The sequence below is a fragment of the Pristis pectinata genome, chromosome 25, assembly GCF_009764475.1.
Source record: "Pristis pectinata isolate sPriPec2 chromosome 25, sPriPec2.1.pri, whole genome shotgun sequence".
NCBI lineage: Eukaryota > Metazoa > Chordata > Chondrichthyes > Rhinopristiformes > Pristidae > Pristis > Pristis pectinata.
In genome coordinates, this window is record NC_067429.1 from 32,341,575 (window position 1) to 32,357,340 (window position 15,766).

The 15,766-nt window shown below is 43.0% G+C and overlaps 1 protein-coding gene across 4 annotated transcripts in view; it reads right to left on the reverse strand.

Moving 5' to 3' along the window:
* Nucleotides 1-15,766, reverse strand: part of LOC127582868 (KAT8 regulatory NSL complex subunit 1-like) — a 148,827-nt gene that overhangs the window by 45,171 nt on the left and 87,890 nt on the right. For 3 of the 4 annotated variants that reach the window (XM_052038476.1, XM_052038477.1, XM_052038478.1), the window contains 3 exons: nucleotides 10,674-10,850; nucleotides 8,750-8,806; nucleotides 4,434-4,543 (listed from right to left, as the gene is read on the reverse strand). In XM_052038476.1, the coding sequence (XP_051894436.1) occupies nucleotides 4,434-4,543; nucleotides 8,750-8,806; nucleotides 10,674-10,850 (344 nt within the window). The remainder of the gene's footprint in view (nucleotides 1-4,433; nucleotides 4,544-8,749; nucleotides 8,807-10,673; nucleotides 10,851-15,766) is intronic. The other variant, XM_052038479.1, reaches the window with a different exon arrangement.

Consider the following 15,766-nt stretch of genomic DNA (forward strand, 5'->3'; position numbering starts at 1 on the left):
AAGCAGGATTTCACCACTTTATTCCCTTAACAGATCAAATTTTCCACCTGCATATTGTTGATGTGCCAATTTACACTCCCCCCACCAAGTTTTAAGGACAAAGAAAACACAAGTTGCACCATGTGTCAACCACTTGATGATGTGACAAAACATCCAATTTTAGTTCATGTCATCAGTGCTTCCCTTTGCATCAAGTAACCCTGTGCAGGGAAGTTTCTGCAACATCAGTCACTCCCACTGTACATTTCCCAGAAGAGGTATTCCAGAGTTAAAATGTCCATCAGAAGAAAACAGAATGTAAGTTTAGACATACAAAAATAGCTAAGGACACCTTGTCCACAGACTGGGCAAGGAGCTGGTTGTGACTTGGAGTTTTCCATTAATACCACCAAGATTAAGTACACCGATGAGGCCTTTGTGACCTCATCCAATAGATGAAGTCCTTAAGGCCAATAATTACAAGACAACTCCAGTACAAAACACTACTAGTTACATACAAGGAGAAGAAATATTGCTACAATTTTATGACCCCAATTTCATCAGACAGTGAGAGTTATACAGCACAGAAACAGGCACTTCAGCCCAAATAGTCCATGCCTAATAAAGTGCCAGCCTAAGCTAGTCCCATATCCCTTTAAATGTTTCCTATCCAGGTACCTGTCCAAATGCCCTTTAAATGGTACAATTGTTCCTGCCTCTACCACTTCCTCTGGCAACTCGTTCCATATACCCATTGCCCTCTGAGTGGAAAAACGTGCCCCTCATGCAACAAACAATCTGCTAGAAGCATGCAGTGTGTTGAGCAGCATCTGTGGGAGGGAAGGAATTGTCGACATTTTGGGTCAAAACCTTGCATGAGGACGGAGTGGAGAGAGGAGATGAACAGTATAAATAGGAGAAGGGGAGGGGTGGAAAGGATTCTGAAGTGATTGGTGGACTGAGGAGGGGTGTAAGGTGACAGGCAGGGGAAGTGAGTGTGGGTGGAGTTGGGAGACAGTGGCAGGTGAATGAGAGATGGAGGCAAAGAGAGGGGGGAAAAGGGGAAAAACACAGGTAGAGCAAAGTGGAGGGAGGGGAGTGTGAAGGTAGGAGACAGCTGCAGGAGGGAGATCAGCAGGAACACAAAGTGTTCCCACTGCTAAGTTTCTAACTTACTTAGTCTCTCCTTATAACTCAAGCCCTCCAGTCCCAGCAACATCCTTGTGAATTGTTTCTGCACCCTTGAGCTTAACTACATCCTTCCAATAGTATGGCAACCAGAAATGCACACAAAATTCCAGGTGTGATCTGGAACACAGAACAGAGCAGTACAGCACAGCAACAAGCCCTTCGGCCCACGATGTTGTGCTGAACTAATTAAGTTAATGTCACCTAATTAAATTAATCCCTTCTGTTTGTGCCTGGTCCATATCCCTCCATTTTCTGCACATTCATGCGCCTTCTTAAGAGCCTCTTAAAAGCCTTCATCTTATCTGCCTCCACCATCAGCGCTGACAGCGCATTCCAAGCACTCACCACTGTTTATAAAAAAAACTTGCCCCACAGATCTCCTTTAAACTTACCCGTCACCTTAAGTGCATGACACCTAGTGTTAGGCATTTTGACCCTGGGAGGGTTATAAACCTCTATTAAGTCTCCCCTCAGCCTCTGACACTGCAGGAAAAACCCAAGTTTGTCTAACCTCTCCTCATAGCACATACCCTCTAATCCAGACAGCATCCTGGTAAAGCTCTTCTGCACACTCTCCAAAGCCTCCACATCCTTCCTATAATGGAATTGAATAAAATACTCCAGATGTGGCCTAAGCAGAGTTTTATAAAGCTGTAACATAACTTCCTGACTCTTGAACTCAATGCCTCAATTAATAAAGGCAAGCATACCATACGTCTTCTTAACCACTCTATCAACTTGTGAGGCCACTTTCAAGGAGTTATGGACTTGGACCACAAGATCTCTCTGTACATCAGCGCTGTTAAGGGTCTTGACATTACATTTGATCTCCCAAATTGCAACACCTCACACTTGGCCAGATTAAACTCCACCTGCCTTTTCTCGATCTATATCCAGCTGTATCCTTCAGCAATCTTTTACACTATCCCACACCAACACCAATCTTTGTGTCATCTGCAAACTTACTAACCCACCCATCCACGTTTTCATCCAAGTTGTTGTATACAAGACAAGCATGCCATGCACCTTCTTCACCACTGTCTACCTGTTCCCTGAAAGTGGTGACACAATGTACTTGTACCCCTAGGTCTCTCTGTACTAGAACATTCTCCAGGTTCCTACCATTTACTGTGCAAGTCCTGCCCTGGTTTAACTTACGAAAATGCAACACTTTGAACTTGTCCAACTTCCATCTGCCATTCCTTTGCCCATACTTTCCCAACTGTTGTAATCTTAGACAACCTTCTTCGCTGTCCACCACACCACTAATTTTGGTGCCATCCGCAAACTTACTAATCATGCCACTGACATCCTCATTTTAATTGTTAATATACAGGGGCTCCCCATGTTTATGGGAAGTTACATAAATACAAAGGAGAAGGGAACCGAAGGTTATAATGACTGGATTAGATAGAAGGTGGTGGGAACAGGCTAAAGTGGCAAGGACCTAGATTGGATTTGCCTTGGATTAGGCCAAATGGTCTGTTCTGTACTGTACCATAAATATAATCTTATAATGTCCCATTCACATTTCACAGCTTGGAGACCATCAAGTGCAACAGTGGGGAACTGCCCCAGGAGACCAAATGTTAAAAGAAATTGGGGATGATTTTAATCAAGAGAAATGCCTGAATTTGGGACTATTTGTTGTGTTGCAAATCTTCCAGCCTCTAATTCAGATCATATTGGACGGCTCTCAAGCCACTAGTTGTGTCTGCTCGTACCCATATTTTATTTATTCATTCAAGGGATGTGGGCTTTGCAGTCCAAGCCAGTACTAAATTACCTATCTCTAGTTGCCCTTGAGAAGTTGATGGTGAGCTGCAGTCCTTCGAGGTGTGGGTAGACCTGTGAGGAACAGAGTTTTAGGATTTTGATCCATTGGTGAAGGAATGACTATAAATCTCCAAGTGAAGACGGTGTGTGGCTTTGAGAGCAACTTCCAAGTGGTGGTGTTCCCAAAACTTTTGCTGCCCTTGTCCTTACAGTTGAGAGAGGTCACGGGTTTGGAAGGTGTTGTCTGAGGAGTCTTGGCAAGTTGCTGCAGTGCATCCTGTATATGGTACAAACTGCTGCTATTATGGTGGGATGAGTTAGGGTTGTGGATGGGGTGCCCACCAAGTGGGGTGCTATGTCCTGCATAGTATTGTTTCTTCATTGTTGAAGCTTCACTCATCTGGACAAGTGGAGAGCATTCCATCACACTCCTTACTTGAGCCTTGTAGATGGTGGACAAGCTTTGGTGAGTTACTCACTGCAGGATTACTAGCCTCTTACCTGCTTCAGGCCATATTGTGTACATGGTTTCTCCTTTCTGCTTCTGGTCACTGGTAACTTCTGGGATATTGATCGTGGGGGATTCAGAGATAGTTATGCCATTGAATGTCAGGAAGTGATAGCTGGACTTTCTCATTAGGTATCATTGCCTGACACTTAGAGTCATCCAACATGGAAACAGGCCCTTCAGCCCAGCTGGCCCATGCCGACCAAGTTGCCCATCCAAGTTAGTCCCATTTGCCAGCTTTTGGCTCATATCCTCCTAAACCTTCCCTATCCAAGTACCTGTCCAACTGTCTTTTAAAAGTTGTTATCGTACCTGCCTTAACCACTTCCCCTGCCAGCTCATTTCATAGACGGACCACCCTCTGGGTGAAAAAGTTGTCCCTAAGGGTCCTATTAAATCTTTTCCCTCTTATGCCCTCTAGTTCTGGATTCCCCAACCCTGGGAAAAAGACTGAGTACATTCACCCTATCTCTGCCCCTCATGATTTTATACACCTCTCAGTCTCATATGCTCCAAGGAATAAAGTGCTAGCTTGCCCAATTTAGGTGATAAAGTAACATTCTCACCACCCATCAGCCCAGTTCTGGATACTGTCCAGGTCTTGTGGCACTTGGATATGGTCTGGTTCATTATCTGAGGATTATCAGACTATATGGCATAAGTATTTTTAACCCGAAACACACCCCTAAGTTAACCTTTCTCGTTAGAGCAATTTTTTTGCTCTTTTGCTACCTACTCTTATTTCTAAGTCAAATTTCTGCTAGGCACATATGCATATACTGTATTGCCCTTATTATTAGTGCTTCAGATTTATATGTCTACTTGCTTATAATCACAAGAAGGATGAATGATAAGTTCACATCTTCAACAATGAATATTATTTTTCAAGGTGCGTCATATTCTTTTCAGTACCATTCCGCTTGAAGGGACAACTGTGCTGTGGAACAATCTGTATGTCAATACTGAAACAATACATTACCTGTTGACTACTCCATTGACAGGTCTAGAGTGGCAGCAGGCCTTTGTTGGTGTAGATTCGGCTGGTGTGGAAGATGTTACATTTTCTATGGGATGAACAGGGGGAATAACCTGAAAAGCAAACACATGTATCCATATCTGCTTCACCAGTTATAAGTACACAGCACCCCTTTAAAATTCATTAAGCTTATTCAAAACTTCATGTTACAATGATCAGCTTTTATACAAACTTTATTCTCCCAAAGTGAGGATTGTTGCTTTTGCACAAATGCCTTTATTCTTTTTCTATTTCTAAATCTACTTGTTTTTCTTTTTAAAAACATTTCCTCACCACGATGTCTTTTGAACAAGATAAAGATTTCCAGGACCCGATGTGAAATGTTTTATTTGTTTTAATCATACCTAATAAAATACTGACAAATTTAATTATGCATTCAAAGGCATGTCCATGTTTGTTAGCAGCATAGTTCCTGCTCAAGATTTCCAAATCATAATCAACTGACAAGGCAGCAAGTCAAGCAATGTATCCAATCTCAGATGAGCTAAAGCTGCTCGTGGCTCCAAGTGTTAGGAATCCCACTCTTTGTGACCACCGTCTCAAACTGAACTGGACACTTCAGAACCCTATATCCCAAGAAGAGCTTCAGTTTTTAAAAAGATTGCTTATTTCCACCTCTGTATCACAGGAACAGGAGCCGCACTTCAGTCCATCTGGCTTATTTTACTTTAATTATATCATGGAGCATCTGTGTCTCAATTCAATCAGTGTGCAAACTTAACTAGGCCTGCCTAACAATGCCACCTGTGCTCCATCTGAGCCAGTCTCCTGCTTAACTTTTTCATCTTCCAGCGTTTATTGCTGACCTTCCTTTCACAGATATTCAGAACTTTGAGGCTCTGAATGACTCAAGCAGCCCTGAGAATTAGTCCTGTTATCATGCTATTTATTTACTAAGGTCAAATAAAGAATGCCAATTCATTAAGTAGGATTCCAGAGTCAGTATTTCACAATATTTCAAAATTTAGGATCTTTTAAAGGGCACTCTCCCTTTCCAGTCCCAATGAAGGGCCTCGGCCCAAAACATTGACTGCTTATTTCCCTCCATGGATGCTGCCTGACCTGCTGAGTTCCTCCACACTTTGTGTATCAATTCCATGAGGCCTAGGAGCATGGTATTCCTAAGAGTTACGAGTCAACAATACAGCTGAGACCCTATTCACCTGGCTTCTGACATAATTCCACACTTCTAAATGGCATCAGAGCAGTACCACCTCCCAAGAACATTAATAAAAGTTCTTACATTCTTTCTGGTAAATAGTTCAGTGCCTGGTGATTCTCTGATCCCACCTGTTTATGGGACTGATTCGATTTGGCAACCAGATTATTATTTCAGATGAGTCTTCAAAGAGAGGGACCTTGCAAAGGTCTACCGCATCAATTTTATTTCCCCCTAGCTGTCTACCCATGTCTGCTTTTTGCTCAGGTTGAGGATCTTAGAGAGCTCCAAGAATGCCACCCATAAAAAGACAATGAGCAGCAAACAAATTTTTAAAAATTACCTTTTATTTTATTGTGATGATGTGATGCATTGACTCCAAAGCAATAGATCAAAGGCATTTCAGTAGCAACAGGAGAAAGCAGATGGTTTGACCCAAGAACGGCAGGGAAAGTGATCATGTCTGCAAGCTACGGTTAAAAGTTGTTTCCTCAGCAAAATGAGCATTTATGTCAGCAGTAATAAGATGTCTGCTGACAAATGTAATTCTGTTGAGGGCCGGAAGAAAACGTCGTGAATCACAGGCCCAGCTATTTCCAAAAATAATCACAATTATTCCCAAGTTGGTCCTCAGCTTCTACAAATTCTGTACCATTCATTTTACACTCATCTCAAACTTTGTTCAAAGGGCAGCATTTTGCATTACTGAATATTAAAGCTCATCGACTTGCCCACCGTATAATACTGCTCCATGGAACACAATTCACAGCTTTCCCTCACTTTTAGAGCAGTGTAACCGGTTTCTATCCCGCTGTTATCAGACTCTTTAACAGACCTCTCATATGTAACAAGCTGAACTCTCGACCTCCCAAACTACCTTGTTGTGGTCTTTGCACTTTTAACACCTACGAGGTGGTACAGGAACCTGAAGACCCACACTCAACATTTCAGGAACAGCTTCTTCCCCTTCACCATCAGATTTCTGAACAGTCCATGAACACTACCTCATCATTCCTCTTTTGCATTATTTATTTATTTCTGTGACTCACAGTAATTTTTATGTCTTGCACCGTATTGCTGCCGCAGAACAACAAATTTCACGACATACGTCAGTGATAATAAAACTGATTCTGCATTCTGTTTTCCTTTTTACTACCTCAATATAGATATGGAATAGTTTGGCTGGATGGCACAAAACCTTTTCACTGTATCTCGGTACCTGTGACAATAATAAATCAATACCATCTACAATTCAGAGGCGGAGGCAGGATAGAAGTCAGATGTACTCAATCTTATGCTGTTAAGTAATAAACCTTATTTAAAATAAAAGAACAACCGATTTTCAGGGAGACAAGATCAGGGTCACTTTCCCCAGTTCAGGCCAAGAGACACCTGCCCACCAACTGTGACAGTTTGCACTCCAGAAAATTCTATTTCAGGTGTCCTGAGGCACCATAAACCCTATGAAGTCCTTTTGTATTGATGAATGGCAGGAAACACAGCAATGTGTGCTCAGCAGGCTTTTGCAAACAGCAACCAAAACTAATAGTTGAAGAATAAATATTGGCCAAGACACCAGAAATTCTGTTCTTCGAAATTGTAGCATAGGGTCTTTTACATCTCCTCCCTATTAAAATGTGTAAATCAAAAGAAAACCACACTTGTTTTGAAACAGAAGCTGAAATTGTAATATCCATGGTGTTGGCCACTATAAGCCATTGCAGCCTTCAGGCAGAAACAATGGAAGCTACAGTGGCATGCAAAAGTTTGGGCACCCCTGGTCAAAATTTCTGTAACTGTGAATAGTTAAGTGAGTAGAAGATGAACTGATCTCCAAAAGTCATAAAGTTAAAGGTAAAACATTCTTTTCAACATTTTAAGCAAGATTAGTGTATTATTTTTGTTTTGTATAATTTTAGAGTGAAAAAAGGGAAGGAGCACTATGCAAACGTTTGGGCACCCCAAGAGATTTGAGCTCTCAGATAACCTTTACCAAGGTCTCAGACCTTCATTAGCTTGTTAGGGCTATGGCTTGTTCACAGTCATCGTTAGGAAAGGCCTGGTGATGCAAATTTCAAAGCTTTATAAATACCCCGACTCCTCAAACCTTGTCTTAACAATCAGCAGCCATGGGCTCCTCTAAGCAGCTGCCTAACACTCTGAAAATTAAAATAAATGATGCCCACAAAGCAGAAGGCTACAAGGAGATAGCAAAGCGTTTTCAGGTAGCCATTTCCACAGTTCGTAATGTAATTAAGAAATGGCAGTTAACAGGAACGGTGGAGGTCAAGTTGAGGTCTGGAAGACCAAGAAAACTTTCCGAGAGAACTGCTCGTAGGATTGCTAGAAAGGCAAATCAAAACCCCCGTTTGACTGCAAAAGACCTTCAGGAAGATTTAGCACGCTCTGGAGTGGTGGTGCACTGTTCTACTGTGCAGCGACACCTGCACAAATATGACCTTCATGGAAGAGTCATCAGAAGAAAACCTTTCCTGTGTCCTTCCAACAAAATTCAGCATCAGAAGTTTGCAAAGGAACATCTAAACAAGCCTGATGCATTTTGGCCGCAATGAGCAAAGGTATGTTTGGAGAAAATAGGGTGCAGAATTTCATGAAAAGAACACCTCTCCAACTGTTAAGCACGGGGGTGGATCGATCGTGCTTTGGGCTTGTGTTGCAGCCAGTGGCAAGGGGAACATTTCACTGGTAAAGGGAAGAATGAATTCAATTAAATACCAGCAAATTCTGGAAGCAAACATCACACCATCTGTAAAAAAAAGCTGAAGATGAAAAGAGGATGGCTTCTACAATAGGATAACGATCCTAAACACACCTCAAAATCCACAACAGACTGCCTCAAGAGGCACAAGCTGAAGGTTTTGCCATGCTTCCCCGAACTAAACATCATCGAAAACCTGTGGATAGACCTCAAAAGAGCAGTGCATGCAAGACGGCCCAATAAATCTCACAGTACTAGAAGCCTTTTGCAAGGAAGAATGGGCGAAAATCCCCCAAACAAAAATTGAAAGACTCTTAGCTGGCTACAGAAAGCGTTTACAAGCTGTGATACTTGCCAAAGGGGGTGTTATTAAGTACTGACCATGCAGGGTGCCCAGACTTTTGCTTCTGGCCCTTTTCCTTTTTTGTTATGTTGAAACTGTAAAAGATGGAAATAAAAAGGTAATCTTGCTTAAAATATTAAAGAAGTGTGTCATCTTTAACTTTATGCCTTTTGGAAATCAGGTCATCTTTTACTCGCTTAACTATTCACAGTAACAGACAGTTTGACCAGGGGTGCCCAAACTTTTGCATGCCACTGTACCTTGATTTTATCATTCAGAGGAAGTCTGCATCCTTATCGCTCCCAGATGACAAGGAACTGGTGGCGTACACTGTTTAATGGCCATTTGGTTTGGCCCTTGACTCTTGTGTCTGCAATAACCTTGCACAGATGCGTGGGTCCTATTGTCCTGGGCCTTCCCATCCCAAGGCAGTGAAGTTTTGAAAGCCTCAGACTGTGTACCACTGACACCCCACCTCAGGAACATTGGTGATAAGGTTGCAATGGACTCCTGTTCAGTTGAAGACTAGGATGCTTTGAGTTTTTCAAACTCTGTCATGCACGGACAAATGAAAACTTAAATTTTTCGCAAAGTGCTTACTTTTACAAAAATGAATTAAAAGCAAAAATACAAGTAATTAAAAATATGAAACTGAACTAGGAGTTACAAAAGCTAAACAACTTTATCAGTGTTGTTGACTCACAGTTCCGGAGGTCCAGATTTAATGCACAGCTCAGGTTTGCATTCTTTTCCCGAGATTGTGTGTGTTTCCTCTGGGTGCTTTGGTACCCTTCCACTACCAAACATGCTCGTAGGTTAATTGACTGATGTAAATTACGCCCCCCACCCCCCCCAAGTTTAAGCGAGTGGCGAAAGTATCAAAGTGTGGAAGCTGTGAGCATGTGAGAGAGAATAAGTTACAGGGCAAAAGAAGATGAGGGGATAATGGGACTGATGGGATTGCTCTGCCAGGGAACAGCATAGACTGGATGAGCTGACTCGCTTCTTTCTGTATCATATATAAAAAAAATCAGAGGGTGGTCCGAGGGGACTGTTTCTGTGTTGCACTACCCTAGTCAGTTTTCAGCTTGAAGGATGCTCCACACGACACCACAAGGACACCCTTACATTTTCCAGTGTTGTTCATCATAAAATAAATTGCATCAATATCACAAAACACAAGTTTTCAGTTCATGAACGATTCCCAAAGGTTTCAATAATGTTTATGAACATTTGACTCTACTGCACATTCACATCAAGGACAAATCTTTGCCTTGTCAAATCAGGGGGATGGGGCATTAACTTTTAGTTTAGTTTCAAAACAACTGAGTCATATAATTTATGACAATGGTGTTTCCACTGAAGGCACTGCAAGATTATTCTGAAAACTTGGATTTGCTTTCCACCAGTTAAGGATTGTATAATTAGAGACAGCACTTAATTTCAAGTGACTGGTTAGAAAGGTGCAGGAATATGGGGAACATTTTGAATTGACAAACAACACCACAATGGAATACATAAAACTATGAGAATCCGCTATCGAATTAGTTTGGAATTCCGTTAGTTTGGCATCTGGCTCACCAGGTGATGTTTCCCCACACTCCACTGAAACACACAGGGTTCATCTGAAACATTTATTATACCCTAGTGTTCAACATCTTAAAAAAAAAATGAACTAAAAGTGCATTGGAGTATTAATAGGAAAGGCATCCAATAATCTGTAAAATCTGCCAGTCCAGCACCACTAAAGTCCTGAGCATGCCAAATCAACAGTTTTGCTGCAGCAAATACTAATTCACAGGTACGAAGGGGCACTGTACTTCTTAACAATACTTTTATGCAGCTTTAATTCCAATGGCTGTTAGCTTGAGATTGCTTGGGACTTGTCTAAAAAGAGGACACTCCTCAGAACATTGCTGAGAGATCTGCAGTAATATCAAAGTCACAGTGTTCAAATCCTACCTGTTTACCCGCAATTCTGGGTAATGAAGAACGTCCATAGACTGACATCTCAACATTGCCACCAGTACCATGAGCTTTCAGTTCAATTAGAGATGGGCATTCTGCTCTATCTGGGGAGCAGACAGGCAGCTGGCTCAAGTCTTCTAAGGGTGGAACATCTCCAAGCACAACTGAACCCTGTGAGGAATATTTAAATTCATTGTTACTTGCTCAAAACCACATACAATGAAGCACAATTACTAAAATTTAAGGCACACTTTTTAACCTTGCATGCACATTTGTCTCAGAAAATCTGCACAGCATATTTAGCATAAATGCTTAAAAGGAAAATCCCACATCAATTCCACTTCCCACTCCCATATTGACATGTCTGTCCATGGTGTCCTCTACTGCCACGTTGAGGCCAGATGCAGGTTGGAGGAACAATACCTCATATTCTGCCTTGGGAGTCTCCAACCTGATGGCCTCAACACCGATTTCTCTAACTTCCGGTAACCCCACCCCATTTTCTTCCCCCCCCACGCCTTTGTCTTCCCTTATTCCTGTGGTTTCCTTCCCCCACCTTGATGACCTGCCCATCTCCTCTCCTCTCCCATCCTTTATTGCACAGTCCACTGCCCTCTCCTACTGGATTCCTCTTTCTTCAGCCCTTTAATTCTTCTACCTATCACCTCTCAGCTTATTATATCTTCCCCCCCCTCTCCTACCCACCTTCCCCCTCTCACCTGGACTCACCTATCACCCAAACTCACCTATCCCCTGCCTGCGTGTGCTTCTCCCCCACCCCCCACCTTCTTATTCTGGCTTCTGCCCTCTGCCCTCTTCTTTTCCAGTCCTGATGAAGGGTCTCGGCCAGAAATGTCGACTGTTTATTTCCCTCCACAGATGCCACCTGACCCTGCTGAGTTCCTCCAGCAGTTTGTGTATTGCTCCAGATTTTAGCATCTGCAGAAATTCTTGTATCTAATACATTTGGTTATGCATCACGGCATAGTAGGTCATTCAGTCCTGCAAGGTTTTGGCTGATTTGTGAACAACTTCATGCACCCACATTTCTTCCTATCAACTATTACCTCAGATTTTAAATTAACTGGTCAAGCAGCAACTACAGTTTGAAGAATACTATTTAAGATCCTAAAACCCAATAATGGTGCTTTCTTACCTCACACCTCTAAGGCCTGGGTAAACTTTAGACCATCCCACTTATCTGAGATGTCCCATAAGACAAATTTTGCAATCCATCCTAATTTCTTCTCCGAGGAAAATGAATCACTGGAATTCTCTGCCCCCATGGATGGTGGAGGCCGGATCATTAGATGGAGGAGATAGATAAATACTTGAAGGAAGAGTGTTATGGGGACCTGGCATAGAAGAGGAGTTGAGGCCAGCATCGATCAGCCATGATCATATTGCATGGTGGGACAAGCTTGAGGGACCTGGTGGCTTACTCCTCTCCTATTTTCCTGCATTCTTATGTTCACCAGCTCTATTAAGAAGTTCAATCAAATCACTATCATGTAGGTTCCAAGGAACACAATGCTAATTTGGATCTCCTGTAATTTAATCCTTGAAGACCTATTAGGTCTGTATTGCACAACATGCACCCCACCACTGGCCTTCCACTCCACACCGCTACCCCCTGCTCCATACACAGTACAAATTACCCTAGCCAAAGTATGATGTAGAGGGTTTTGCACCATAGCAGTGCAACTTCTATTCCTTTGTATTCTGGTCTTTCACATATAAATGCCAACGTTTGCCTTTTTCATTTTTCTGTAGCATGTATGACATTTCAACAATGAATGCTTACAAACCCTCCAGATGCCACCACATCTAACTTTTAACTGTTTAGAAATTACTGTCCTTATTTTGTGGGCCAAATAGGATGACCTTAATTATCTACGATGCATCTATTTGTCAAAGATTAAATGGCTCGGAAAAGACATTTCATTTTTTGATGCCACCCAGCACTGCTCATCTTTTCTGCCATCAGCGTTTCCGGATGGGACAGGAAAATCACCTATCATGAAGCAAGTTTAGAAATGTGGCCAACAGTTTTGAGCACATATCCTTTCAGGAAACAAGTCACATTGTCAAGCACCTACCCAGTATTTTTACTGCTTAAAGATGTCTGACCTATTTCTTAGCTGCATTAATAACTTGCTTCCAATTGGAAGCTTCAACTTGCTTCAACTTTAGGCAAATCTCTTCTGAAAAACTACGTTAATAGCATTCTTAGACCTTTCCCGTCCCGTCTACTTCAGTTAAAGCTGCAATTAGGTTCGACAGGCATGGGCCACCTCTGACAAATTTTGGAGGTGCTCAGAACCTTAACTGTTGGCAAGCAAATTCTAACAGACGTTGAGCAAACTGTCGGATAAATATAATTTTCTGTTCTTGCCTTCCTTAAACAGCAGAGTGAGACACAGTTTTCCTTAAGACGTAGTTCCCAAATTAACAGCACTTTAGAAAACCACAGCAAGAAAGTCTAAAACGTTGCTACTATTTTCTTTTAAATTCAAAGATAAAATCATCTGATCCTGGATACTTGACATATTTTGGTGGCATTTACTCATTCATGGCTGTCATTTCACCTATGTTGCTTGCAGCAAATCCCTGTTCATTACTCCATGCAAGTATCATTATAATAGCTGGAATTCTATTCTCCTGTAATGTAAATGATGATGCAAAATGATAATGTCCTTTATTCTTTATTTTCAGTCAAAGAAAATGTACCAAGAACATCTCAGCAGTGGAATAAATAAAATTAACAGCTTTTAACAGTGGCAATGGAGAACTTCAATTAAGATTAACATTCACAAATTTCAAAACCTCAAAATTAGTCATGTGGCTTCATACTAGCAATCTTTTACTGCTCAATGCATCTTCTATGGTGAGTTTCAATTTCTGTGTAATATTATGCATTAACAGAGATCCTGAAATGTTTAAATACTTATAAATACTATTTTATGAATAGAACCAACATCTATTTTCTTTGAACTGCTTCCTGTACCTGCTCATGCAATCCAACATTGCATCGCTATCTTCCAAAGACTTCCCACTCAACCAGCACCAGGGTAAACCTGGCACAAAGAACTATCCCACTGAACAGGAGAAATCAGCTACCAGGATAAAAAGGTGTGTAAAGCTATTTTCTATCATTTAAGTTAGCTTAATTTCTTTTATTTGAAGATACTTTTTATTTGATATTTTTAAAATTGCTTTGTTGGGCATTTCAAAGTTAAATTTATATAAAAACAGGTCCTAAATATTATTGAAAATTTGTGAATGTGAAAGACATTCACAAACATTTATTAATATTGACAGTTCTGGTACTCTGTGCCGAGCCTCGCCAGCTGTTAAAGTCATTCAGAAACTGTAGCTGTCTGACTATGCTGAGACAGTTCAACCACACCTAAAGCTGAGACCTAAGCAGGAGCAAAAGGCAAGGCCTAAGCAAGTAGTATGCAACTTTGGAGCAAAGGAAGATCCACCCCAATTAAATCAAATCAGTAAGGAATAAGAAATGGAAACAAGAATATTAAATAAACATTAAAGAATGAGCAAAATAAACTCAGATAATTATAAGCATATGGTAGAAACACTAACCAACTCAATTTGATTTTAACTAATGCAAAATAGCATTGCGGGCTGCCCCCAGAACACTCTACACAAAAGATGCATTTCACTGTGTGTTTCAATGTACACGTGACTAATAAAGATACTGTAGCAGTTGCTACCTCGGAATAAAACAAGACTCTACTCGGAGGATTGCCAAACAGAACTGGTTTATTTTCCCGCCTTGCGCGGGCCCTTTAAGGGAGAATGTTCCCGCCCAAAACAACCGGCAATGACGTAAGTCCTACGTCATCAGGACTTTCCCGCGCGCGGGTTCTCCCCGTCGCTCGGAAAGACGAGGCCCGCCGCCATCTTGGGCCTCGTTGCTCTGACGCCGCGCGACCCGACTGCCGAGCCGGTTTGCCCGACAAGACAGTGAGTCGCCACACACCCCCCCCCCCCCCCCCCAGAACCGGCGAGACAGTCCCCAAGGTCCGTGGGCTGTGCCAGCTGCCGCTTAGGGGGGCGGCCTCTGCGTCGCGGCAACCTCGACAGGCTGTTGCAGATCCAAATGGGCCGGTTTGAGGCGGTCCGCCGTGAAAACCTGTTCCCTGCCTCCAATGTCCAAAATAAAAGTGGATCCGTTATTCTGTATGACTCGGAACGGTCCCTCATATGGTCGTTGCAATGGCGCCCGAGGTGTGCCCCTGCGAACGAAAACAAACTTACAGTCCCGTAGTTCCTTGGGCTGGCAGGACGGGGCTTGACCGTGCCGTGAGGTGGGAATCGGGGCCAAGGCGCCAAGCTTCTCGCGCAGTCTTTGTAGGACTGCTGGGGGTTGTTCCCCTTGGTCCCGAAGGGCAGGTATGAAATCCCCGGGGACAACTAGTGGCGCCCCGTATACAAGCTCAGCTGACGAAGTGTGGAGGTCTTCTTTGGGGGCAGTGCATATGCCGAGCAGGACCCAAGGCAGCTCGTCAACCCAGTTAGGACCCTTCAGGCGGGCCATCAAGGCCGATTTCAGATGGCGGTGAAAACGTTCCACCAACCCGTTTGATTGAGGATGGTAGGCCGTGGTGGTGTGCAGCTGCGTCCCTAGCAGGTTCGCTAATGCAGCCCAGAGACTGGAAGTGAATTGGGTGCCTCTGTCTGAAGTGATGTGGGCCGGAACGCCAAAACGTGAGACCCAAGTTGTGAGCAGCGCCCGGGCGCAGGAATCAGTTGTGATGTCAGTCAGGGGGGTTGCCTCAGGCCACCTCGTGAACCGGTCCACGATGGTAAGGAGGTACCGGGCTCCTCTTGAAACCGGCAGAGGGCCCACGAGGTCGACGTGTATGTGGTCGAACCTCTTACGGGTAGGCTCGAACTGCTGTGGTGGGACCTTGGTGTGTCGCTGGATTTTTGACGTCTGGCAGTGCGGACAAGTCCTGGCCCACTCACTGACCTGTTTGCGCAGGCCATGCCAGACAAACTTGCTGGCGACCAGTCGGACAGTAGATCTGATGGACGGGTGCGCCAACCCATGTACCGAGTCA